Below are 12,581 nucleotides of genomic sequence, written 5' to 3'. Positions count from 1 at the left end.
GAATCTTAACTTGATATTGCTAGACTAATACAATTAAATCTGCGCAAATCTAATCGCAAAGTATAACGAAAACAATCAATAGGAATTAACTAACAATATCAACCATTAACAACATTCAATCATCCCTTCATATTGCTTCATGGATTCCAAACCCTAGAATATAGATTACTCACACATAATTGGAACAAACAAAACAATAATATTTAATAGAAACATGATTTGAAACAATTAATAAATCAAAAGCAATCAATTAAAATTGAATAATAAAATTATGGAACGGAAATAATACATAAATGAAAAACGAGGAAAAATTGAAAGATTGGAACTTTAATTGAAAAGAAGAACTTAGGTGTTTGCAATATTAGAGAGAAGAAACTAAGTTCAGAATAAAGCTTAAGGCTCGAAAACAAGATTCCTCAAAATACAAAACTAAGGGCTTATATAGTCTTGCCCAAGAACTACCGAACTCCGGAAATATTAAGTAAAACGCGCCGGAGGCAGTCGTTGCCCGGTCGGGCACACATCCGCCCGCCGGGCATGCAGCTCGCAACCCGCCCTGGCGAATTTTCATTTTTCAGATTTTCTGCGTTGGGGCCGCCCGATTGGCGTCGGGCGACATGCACCCGATCGGGCCCGTGCTGAAAGGTTGTTTTTCTCCTTTTTCTTGCCCGGTTGGTCTCCCTTCGCCCACCGGTCGTCGTAGGGAGACCGGCTCAACGCTTCATTCTTCAACAATAGCACCAAGTCTAACCCTTGGGGCTCAAACATAGACATCCTAGGCTCCCAAGAGTCGAGAATAGCCGTCCCGAACCTCCTCGGGATCGTGTAGTGGCCCATAATATCATGAAACTAGCCTAAAAAGACCAATTTCCTATTAAACAACCTGAAATCTCAAGGCACACTCAATAACACATATTAGTACTCAAAATGGCTCCTAAGAGATCAGGTAACACAAAAATTACTACGGGACGGAGGTAAAAACTCTACAAAAAATGCATATATCAATAATCTTTTTAACCTAAAATGGGTTTAAGGCAGGGAAACCCCATTCCTGAATACATAAAACCATGTATATCAAATGTTTTTGGCTTACATCAAACAAACAAAAAACTTATATTCCACATCTAAGTGGTGTATTATACATAGATAACTAGAGTGAAGTTATATATTTATCCTAATGCTAATGGCTAATCAATTGACTGAGATTCATAGGATTAACAAATAAGGGAATTTGAGTGGTGTTGTACGAAATTGTTGCAACTTGTTTATAGACAACATCAGTTGAATGAATTCCGTCCATGAATGCATATAAGTTCCTATTGGCGCATGGTGGAACGGACTCCTGACAGAGGTTTGAAAGGCTTACTATTTTGCAACACGTTGTATTCATAATCAAGCCTGCAGTTGAAAATAAGGGAAAATATTATCTAACTATAAATTCTATCCAAGTATAATTGTAACTAAAATAAGGTTTAATAAGTTCATAAAAAATAAATGAAAATCAGGTGATCAATTATAATGCATTATTAATAAGGTGATGTTAATTCATGTTATACAAAGTTCCGAAGTAAATTAATTCTTTTTATATGCAATGATGTATATGCCCTCACGTACTTCACTCTTTTTCTATTACTCCCTCGTTCTCTCTTAATTTGCCTAATTTATCATTTTGGTTTGTCCATAAACGAACGTTCCATTCCTAAAAATGATCACGTAGACCACAACTTTATTCTCACAAAAAATACATTTGGCCTCAACGCTTTTGTCTCTTCTAAATTCCACAAAACCAATACTTAATAATGTTTTGAAAAAAAAGCTTGGGGTAAATAATTAGGGACGAAGGGGTATCAATTTAACTACCCATCCATAAAAAAATATATATATATTTCATTTATAGCCCCCACGATATTTAAGCAGTTGGATTCAATTTGTAATGTGATGTTGCAAGTTGAAGAAAACAAAGAAAGTAGGAACTAGATTCAACATAATAGCTAATTATTGACCTACCTGGGTAAAGAGTTAAATTTTGGATGGCATAGACATTAACGAACGTAAATTTTGCTTTGGGAAGCCTTGTATTGAAATCATCGACTAATGACACAAGCTTTGTATTGAAAAGTTCCACCGCTTCATTCTTTTTTTCTACACATTGAGTCGCACCACTTTTAGAAATTTCATTTGGCATGCAACCCAATGGACCTAGTCCATATATTGCCATCTTCCTTGCACCAGAATCATAGAGTGCCTATCAAACGACACAAAAAATAAAATACTTGCTATATCCAAAATCAAATATTTTCTGGCAATATAAATTACTAGAATGCATTCAAGCAGGGAAAATGAATATATTATTTCTAACGTAGGATGAAAAGACTTGCTCCGGGGGATTAAATGATTAATGCAAACAAACACTTATTCCCTCCGTATTTAAAAAAAACATACATTTTGATCGGCACATAGTTTTAGGTGAGTGAATTGAATTTATTAAAATAAGATAAAAGTGGGTAATGGGTAAATTATTTATTATAGTTAAAAGATCATGTGAGTAAGTATGGAGAACACGAGAAAAAGAGAAATATTAATATAGTGGGAAGTGGGGACCAAAACATGTCAAAAAAGGAAAGTATATCTCTTTTTAAAATACAATCGTTTAAGAAAATTGTATCTCTTTTTAAAATATGAAGGGAGTAATATCTAACAATCATATGACCATTGAAGCAAAGGTTAATTTTTGCTCTTTATGCTATTAATAATACTCCCTCCATCTCTTTTTGTTCTTTACGTTTTCCTTTTTGGGTGTTCCAAAATGTTCTTTACATTTCCTTTTATATTATCACATACATGATTTAATATTCTAACAAAATTTGTGTCCAATTATTATTTTAACCAATTAAATCCATTTGGTCATTAATATCTCACACTTTTCCATTAGAACATTAAAATTTTCTCATTTTCTCAATATCAGAATTTTGATAAGAGTGAAAACATTATAAATAAACGTAATTTTTCTCGTTTACATAAAAAACTTTGAAGAATCTCAATGCATATTAATTAATCGTTAAAACGCGTGAAAAATAGCAAACGTAAAAAACAAAAAGAGACGGAGGGAGTATATACTTTCTTCGTGATTTATTAATGGTGCACTTTTCTAAAACGACAATATTTTATTAAGCTGTGCATTTTCTATTTCTGATATATTTTTACAATTTAATATTATATTTCGCTCCTCTTATGATCTCCACTCTCACCTAATTTATTATTTTTTTCCTTACCTTTTACATTATTTGAATAATACTTCCATCGTTTTTTAGTAGTCGCAACGTTTGGAATTTTTACACTATTCACATATTCTACTTTGAAAATTGTTGGTGATTTAAATATAAGACAAAGCATAGTCATGTATTATCTTATTAAATTCATCTTAATGTGTGTTTTCAAAATAACAACCTTTTATAATTTTTGTTAAAGGGAAATAAAGAAATAATGATCAAAGTTTTGCATTGGCATGCGTGAAAGTTACTAACATCGTGAGTAAAAATAACGGAGGAAGTAAGTAAGTAAAACCTTTTATTATATTTGGTTACAATTGTTTATTCCCCACTTATCCTATTAATATCTTATTTTAATAAAATCAAACCACACTCCATAAACTCTGTGCAGGTAAAACTGCACTGTTGGAATTTGAAGATGGAAAAGTGCGCTCAAAACCTGCCTGTCAGGTTTTGGAAAACCGGCAGGTTTCGAGCGCAAGTCGAAAAAAATTGGTTGAATAAAATATGGATAAAGTAAAAAAATGTGGGAAAAAGTGGGTGTATGTAAGAAAAGTATGAATAATGTAAGAAAAAATGAGTGAAATTTTGTAAATATTGTGGGGTAAGAAGGGTAAGATAGTAAATTTTCATGCACAAAAATAGGATAAAACAAAGTGTAAAAAAACATTATGAAACGGACTAAAATAAAAAATATAAATATTATTTTGAAACAAATTAAGGTAGTACCATCTTTCACCGTATTATGAAGTATGAACCTTACCTCAAACTTTTATGGTTAAATTTACCATGCGCATCACACGTCCCCTTTTGTTATTCCTCTACCATGAGATGTCAGGTAAGATGCACATATATGGTAAATTCAACGCCATAACTTTTGGTTTAATGTTCATAATTTTACCAAAGGTAAGGTATGTTACAATTTTTTTTCTTATAAGATAGTTTCTCGAAAAACCTATTCGTTGTGGGATGTATTAGACTAAATCAAAATGACTCTTAAAACCTATTCGCTTCCTTTTCATGAAGTAGAAAATGGTCGTCCCGTTATTGCTTCTGGATCAATTGAAAACAACCTCTCTGCAATTGCAATTGCAATTGCAGGGGTAACTGGGTAAGGTTGCGTACGTCCGACCCCCTTACCCCGCTTCTTGTGGGAGCCTCTTTGAGGCAATGGGGTAATGATAATGATTGATAATGAATGATAGTTTCTCGAAAAAACCCTGATTTTTAAAGGTAGTTTTGACAAACTTGCGTAAAATTATAAAAAGTTGATACTGCCAAATTATATAACAAGACAAATGAGCAAGATATTACATTAATATTTTTTGAAATATATATTAGAAAGAATTTAGTGCTGTGGGTCCAGCCCACTTGTTGCACAAGTAAGTAATTTATCTTGTGTTTGTGAGCCCAAAATGTTGGGTTATGTTTTTAGTCCACTTGGGGCTAAATGGGTTGGCTTATGTTAGAAGCCTTGGAGTGTTTTTTGATGTTTAGTTATGACCTAAAGGGAGTTAGGTTAGCTGAGTGAGAAGTCAGAAAACACACAAAAAAAAAAAGGAGAGGTGAGTGTTCGTAGTTTTCAGGGCAGCCATCAGAAAACTGCCGTTTGCCGGAGATTGAACGGTCGGATCGTGCTGATTTTTGGTCAGCTTGTGGAGGATACATAGGGCCTCATTTTGAACGATTGGATCGTCGTTTTGAGCTCTGGTTTGTCCGTGGTCGCTGCTGGACAGAACCTACGTTTTTGGGTAATATTCTTCATCTCTTGTCTCTTAATTGTTGATCTCTTATGTATGGAAGTGTTGGTGGGTTGTGAACCTTTGTATGTCTGATTTGGGTTCTTTTTCCCTCAATTTTATCATAATAAGAGAAGGTGACAAGGGTGGACTCCTCACAAGTCCCATGGTTTTTACTCTTCACATTGAAGGGGTTTTCCACGTATAATCCGTGTGTTGTTGATTGCATTTTGTTCTTCCGCATTTGATTATTGTTGTTGTCCATTATTGGTTGATTGTTAGGTTATTTGTTTGATGGATTATTTGTGGTGAATTGGAGTTGTATTGTTTGGTTGATTGTCTTGGAGGTGATCCTTGTGGGTAGTTGTTATACTAGTAGGGTGCCTATCATTTAGAAGACCCTTTCAAACTGTACATAATGTTAAGATTCCTAATACGATTAAACTTATCAATAGTGTTAAGAAAGAAAGGAGTATTTTGTTATAGACTTTGTTCCTTGATTAAACTAGTTGTTGGATCGTGCGCGCTATCAAGATATACAAAATTATTTTTGTAAAAATGTTACTTAAAAGATAGGAACTTACAATTTATGGGTAAATGCTAGAAATGGTATGTTAAAGTTAGATGTTGGATTCCCCTCAAAAAAAAAGTTAGATGTTGGATTTACATGTAACAGGAAATAGAAACCATATGCGTTTTAATTGATAGTTCGAATGTACAATATATAGGAAATTATACCCAAATAAAACAATACATTTTGTATCACAATGGAAAGGTGAAACCGTAAATGCTCTATTGTTAAGAATAAGACAAAGTAAAACAAAGAAGGAAATGAGGGGCATGCACGTAAATGCACTATTGGGTGAATAATAATCAAAGTATGAAGCTTTATAAGTGTTAGGATATAAAAAAGGTTAAAAAGTAAAACCTGTAATAGTGTTCTATATCGAGCAATGAGCAGCGCAGCATATTGATGAGTAGTGAAGAGTTGCGTTCCAGGATAGAGTAGTGGCAAGAAATAATTATTAATGTAGTCATTTGTACCAATATTAACACTGTATAAACATTTGTTTAAGTAGTTAGCAACTGTTCCATTAACCATCGATCCAAGCTTTGAGATTGTGATTTCGTAATTTTGTAGTTGTCGACTCATCCACACTCGATCACCCTGAAATTATGAATAAACATATGGTAAAGGAACGAGTTATTTTCTCATGTTTAAATATTATCCTTTATGTGGGTACATTTGGGTTTATGTTATATGATACCAAATTATGTCTACACCGTTGGATATCTTTACACCCAAATGGAAAATTTTGGCCTTTGTATGAGAACTATGAGACAAAGGAAAATCCTTACCTATATAAAAAAGTCCAAACACTATATAAGTTCTGCGTAATTTTTTTATTTCAATTTTACGCTTGTCCTAACACTTACCAAAATTGCTAATATCAAAATAATTACCCACAAAATCTTTTTATTCTAATTAATTAAGATCTTCAAATTCATAGAATCATTATTGTAAAGATAGATGGTTGAGGTGGCACTGTAGAAAGCTATTTTTGTTGGGTATGGTGATCACCATTTACATGTATATGACCTCCGACGGCGGCGTTTCGCTTGAATACATTGAAGGTGAAGATGACGAGGAGTTTACGGTGGCCAATCGACTGCTACAGCGTCGAAGATATTGACGGAAATGAAGAACACTTAATCGAAAGAAGTATAGCAGCTTATGTGACATACGGACATACGACTACATAAGACTGTAGACCGGTAATAGTTTTGTTACGTGATATTCTCATTAATTTTTAAATATGTCTATTATATAAGGGAACTCGACTAATGATGTCTTGGCCTAGTGGTTAAAATTGAGGGCCTGTGTACAATAGGTCTCAAGTTCAAACCCCCCACCCCCATTTGTAATTTATATTGCCCTTTTGGCTCATTGGAATAAAAAAAAAACGGATTTTTCATGAAATACCCCCGAATTTTGGCGTAATTCACCAAATGCCCCTCGACTTTCAGAAATTCATAAAATAACCCTATTTCAAAACTTAATGTACGAAATACCCCTATTTCAAAACTTAATACGCCAAATATATTTAATGACGTCATCAAACCTATAATCAACCAACTAACGTCTAATTAACTCAGTTAATCCCTAATTAACACCCATAATCAACCTAATTAGCCCACCCATTAAACCACGACCCACCCATTTCTTTCTTTTTTCTCTCTTCCCCCTTCTTCCATTAACTCATCATCCACCTCAACTATCATGGCAGCCATGTTTCTGACATCCCCCTCCTTCATCTCCACCTCCACCTCCACCTCCGCCTCCACCCTTGTCCACGCCTACCAAAACAACACACATCCACCCTTGCCAACGCCCACCAACGCCTTCCCTCCCTCTGCTTCCTCTCTCCCCTGGTCAACACTGCAATCAATCCATTGGCTTTCGAGCTAGTATCATCATCTTGTTTACCAGCTCTCCAGGAATGTAAATTAAGATCCGAAAATCGCAAAAAATCAAATCAAATACTAAAATCGCATATAAGCAAAATCAATCAATCAATTTTTTGGGGGAAATTCCCTAGCGTCCATCTTATGGTCAGTATTCTTCGAAGCTTCACCACCGTCGCTGCGCTGATTCCCCCGACAGAAGAAGAAGGAGCCGAAGAAGTCGTAACCCTATGCATAGGCGGAGGCATGAGAGGTGGGGAAGAAGGTGATGGTGATTTGAGGAGAGAGAAATCGAATCATTTCTCTAATGGAAGGATTCGGTTCAACAAGGTGGAGGAAGTGGTGCTGGCTGGTGGTGGTGCAACGAGGAGGCACAAGAAGACGGACATGAGAGAGGAGGGAATTGCAAGGTTGACCAACAACGTTTTCTGGTGAATTCAATTGATCGAAAAATTCCTGTTGAATTCAATTGAATTCAAGTGAAGAGGTTAATTAATTAGAAGGAGGAGAGAGGTTGTTTTTACTTGTGGCTGATGTTGTTATTGTTTCTTGGTGGTGGATGGCAAGTCGACGGAGCTGACGACACACGATGGTGAAGAGGCGGTCCTGGTGGAGCTAAGAAATTGACATCTATGGAAGAAACTGGAAGAAGAAATAGGGGAGAAAGAAAAGAAAAAAGAAAAAAAATGGGGTAGTTAGGAGTTTAGTGGATTAATTGGGAAAAAATGGGTTAATGGGTGCGTTAATTGGGTTAATCAGGGTTGATGATGTCATAAGGGTACTTCGTGTATTAAGTATTGAAATAGGGGTATTTTATGAATTTCTGAAAGTCGAGGGGCATTTGGTGAATTACGCCAAAATTCGGGGGTATTTCATGAAAAATCCGAAAAAAAAATTATATAAGGCAACTCTTGATGTTATTATGGTAAAATGACTTTTTGATGTCCCCTTTATAAATAGTCTTATATTGCCCCTATTCATTGTAAAATATAATTAATGTTTAATTGAAAAACACGCCAAAAAATAAATTACTTAAGAAAGGTGAAAACGACAAATAAGGAAGGTGTAATACATTAATTAAAAAAAAATGCAAAACCATAATAAAGAAGATCACCCTAAAATCCTAAATCAAGAAATAAATAATTATGCAAAATCAAGAAGATCACCCTATGGGGTGTATGTTTTGGTTCGGGTTGTGTTTATAATATACTTTACCTTTACCAAAAAAAAAATTAAAATGTCAACATTTCATTTGATAAAATCTCCACACATTTACAGTTCAGCTGATCCCCATCTAATACTGTACACATATGGCAAAATCAAATATGATATAATTTGTATACTCTCGGTGGTGATGTTATCTACTTACCTCTACCGATTGTAGACTTTAATCCAGGACATTATTATAATGTTTGTTACATGTAGCAAATCAATATTGGGCATAGGCATCCATGTGTTAGATAAACATATTGCGAGCAAAATAAACAAGTGATATACACACAACTTCAAATTATATGTTTATTTTCTTACATATTTCATTGTTGTTGCACTATTTAGATGTTTGTTAAATTGAGATGATGTCAATTTTTTCTTAAGAATTACTCTGTGAACAATTTTCTTGCATCTTTATTGAGTTTGTTAAATATAATAACATACTTCATAATTTTGCTTTATTATTTATTTTCGCACGCATTGCGTGCATATAAAATTACTCCCTCCGTCTCTTTTTGTTCTTTACGTTTCCTTTTTGGATGTCCCAAAATGTTTTTTAAGTTTCCTTTATATTATCACATGCATAAATGATTTAATATTCTATCAAAAATTGTGTCCAATTATTATTTATCAATTAAATCCATTTGGTCATTTAATCTCTCACACTTTTTCTTTAGGACATTAACTTTTTCTCATTTTTCCAATATCAGAATTTTGATAAGAGTGAAAATATTATAAATAACCGTAATTTTCCTCGTTTACTTAAAAAACTTAGAATAATCTCAATTTACATTAATTAGTCGTTAAAACGCGTGCAAAACACCAAACGTAAAAAACAAAAAGAGACGGAGGGAGTAGTAGTTATATAAGACACGTGGAATGCATGTACCTCATGACTAGTAATATACATAAATCTCTATGCAAAATTTTTAACCCCCCAAATCTATTAATAATTTATATTTGCGTTATGTTTAAGGCTAAAAATAATTTTCTCCAAACAATTTTAAACTATTTAGAGAAGTGAAATTTAATTTGAGACAATGCACCCAAATTAAGAAAAGAAAAATATAATAATAGTGTCACGAGTTGTTATGAATCATTACCACATGATATGAAGTTTCAGCAAGAATTCCAGCTGAACCTGATGCAAAATTGATGCCTTTCAATATGTCTTGATCCATGTTAATTTTAAATGGAGGTATGAATTGTTCAAATCCCAAGAATTGAGCTGTAGAATCAACAACATAAATATTCGCGTTATCAGTTCCTCTGTTCTTATTTAAATGACACAATTATTTAGTCATGTTTGCCAATTTACGATTTCAAATATTAATATCTCACTTTTGTATAAGAAAAAATTATAAAAAGTTGATATTTAAAAAATATTTATTGAGACGAATCTAATAATATTTCACACGACTATGTGAATAGTGTACAAAACCCTATTGTGTCATATAAATAAGAATGGAGGAAGTATATTATAGTAAAACAGACATCAGGATTGACACATTTTAATTCATGGTGTAAATTTGCCCGCCAAAAAATCTTTCCCAAAAAAGCATACTTATTTCATTCCTTTTTTTTATTATTTTCTCTCCTTTTGTATAGATGTTTATATAAGGAAAAAATTATAGGATTGTGGAATATGACATTATTAGACAATTTTGGTAATAGTTTACTCAAATCGTCATATCAACAACAGAAAATATTCTTACTCAATATTTTGGTCAAATTTAAATATTAAGCATATCAAATATTATGGTCAAATCACCATATTAAACATATCAAATATATAATACGCAGGATGGCGGAAATTGTATATTATATGATCAAATGATATTGTTTGAAATTTATTAATTAAGTACGCAGTAGATTTAATGGATACATATTGCAGTTAAATATTTTACATAGTACAAAGAAGATGGACAAATAATAATTTTTTAATATCCGTGCGTGCACGGGACCGAACCTAGTTTACCTTATACTTCACTTTGTATCTTCTAATATACCATTTCTTAAATGGACTTGGTCCCCACTAAAATTATTGTAGACCATGCCTAAAAGAAGGTTAATACATTGTTCCTAATTTATTTTGGCATGTTTATTATGATTATTATGAAAAATTATCAAACTGGTGTCGTTGATACATATTGTATTAGAGTAGTCTTTAAGAATTGTGAGTTTTTGTTGTTGGGAATTGTCCCACATTGATAGAATTGAGATGTAAAGAGTTGTTTGTATTAATAGACCACCTCTTATGTTTGAATAGAAGTGGGCCTACTAGTTGGGTTAGTGTGTACTTTGGGCTTGGGAGTGCTTGTGGTAGGCTATTAATATTACTATATATTACTCCCTCTGTCTCTTTTTGTTTTTTACGTTTGATTTTTTGCACGCGTTTTAACAACTAATTAATGTGCATTGAGATTCTTCTAAGTTTTTCGTGTAAACAAAGAACATTACGTTTATTTATAATGTTTTCACTCTTATCAAAATTATGATATGGGGAAAATGAGAAAAAGTTAATGTCTTTATGGAAAAGTGTGAGGGATTAAATGACTCAATTGATTTAATTGGTTAATATAATAATTGGGTACAAATTTTGATAGAATATTAAATCATTTATGTGATAATATAAAAGGAAATGTAAAGAACATTTTGAAACACCAAAAAAGGAAAACGTAAAAAACAAAAAGAGACGGAGGGAGTAATAGTCAAGATTATCACTTAGCACTTTGCACGCGCGAGCGTGAGATTTAATTAGGAGTATTAGTTAATATTTAATTACGTTTTTTGGTTAATCACGTAATTAGCGGTTAATTAACTTCCTCTTAATCTTATCTCTTTATTTTGAACAATTACGTTGTTTCAAGTCAGTTTCTGTGGCTATTTATATTACTAAATGTTCTCATTAATTTTTATTTTCTTCTCTTTCTCTCTATCTCAAAAATTGCTTTTACGTTCATATGGATATTATTGATTTGCTACAAATAATCTCAGTTTAGGGAAATCTTGGAAGTATCTTAGCCGGTAACCCATAGCAAGAAATAGTGGGGGCTAATATTACTTTAAGGACAGTGATTATCACGGCCCTAATTTTTCATCCCATAAATTATTTCTAACATGTTGTGCTTGAATAATATGATTTTAAATCACAATTAACTTTTAAAAATATAGGTTACTATGATACAAAATATAGTTACTACTATATCTAAGAAATTTGGTGTTTAATTAATTAAAGTAACTATATGAACAATAAAGGTCACTATGTAGATAAAATAGATGCTAGAGAAAATTATTACTCCGTAATTAATTTTGAGTCCACACAAATATTATTGTGGATCAGATCCACTCAAGAATAATAATCCCTCGTGATACAATAAGATTGTTGTACATAGATCCCAACAATTTATGTTAGGTTGATGAGGATAAGGAGCTAGGATGACAAACATATACGAATTAAGTACTTCGTAAATCGTAAGTCTAACGAGGTTAAATTTATCTTAGTTTCTAAATATAATAAAATCTTTAGTCCCCTTTTGTGGATAACATATACTTCGTACATTGTACATCAGTTATCAAAGGAAACATAATACACTTAATTACTTACCAATATAATCAACAGCATTAAGGCCATTGGTAAACCTTCCAGTTGGAATTCCTCCTGGAAAGTCCACCCCGTATGGTGGATAATTTGCTTTAGCTAGTGTGAAAAGATCATTATTGTTGCCTGGATCAGACAACGAATCTCCGAAGATGAAATAACATGGCACTTTCGGTTCACAGTTAACAAAACTTATGCAAACAACAACAACAACAAAAATTATGGCTGAAAATCTCCACATTCTATTTAGGGGATTTACTTCTTAATTCGAGAAGTTGCGATATTTATAACAGA

At 32.9% G+C, this 12,581-nt stretch overlaps 1 protein-coding gene across 1 annotated transcript; it reads right to left on the bottom strand.

Annotated features, from left to right (window-relative positions):
* Positions 1–278: 278 nt before the first annotated feature.
* Positions 279–12,581, bottom strand: LOC110791208 (GDSL esterase/lipase At5g45670-like). The gene is made up of 5 exons (XM_021995958.2): positions 12,294–12,581; positions 9,790–9,914; positions 5,937–6,176; positions 2,008–2,245; positions 279–1,398 (listed from the first exon to the last, which is right to left on the bottom strand). Exons 1-5 carry the CDS (start codon positions 12,526–12,528, stop codon positions 1,181–1,183), a joined length of 1,056 nt encoding a protein of 351 aa, XP_021851650.2. The 5' UTR covers positions 12,529–12,581; the 3' UTR covers positions 279–1,180.

Source organism: Spinacia oleracea, chromosome 5 (genome assembly GCF_020520425.1).
Source record: "Spinacia oleracea cultivar Varoflay chromosome 5, BTI_SOV_V1, whole genome shotgun sequence".
Classification (NCBI taxonomy): Eukaryota; Viridiplantae; Streptophyta; class Magnoliopsida; order Caryophyllales; family Amaranthaceae; genus Spinacia; species Spinacia oleracea.
This window is presented reverse-complemented; position numbering and strand designations above follow the sequence as displayed.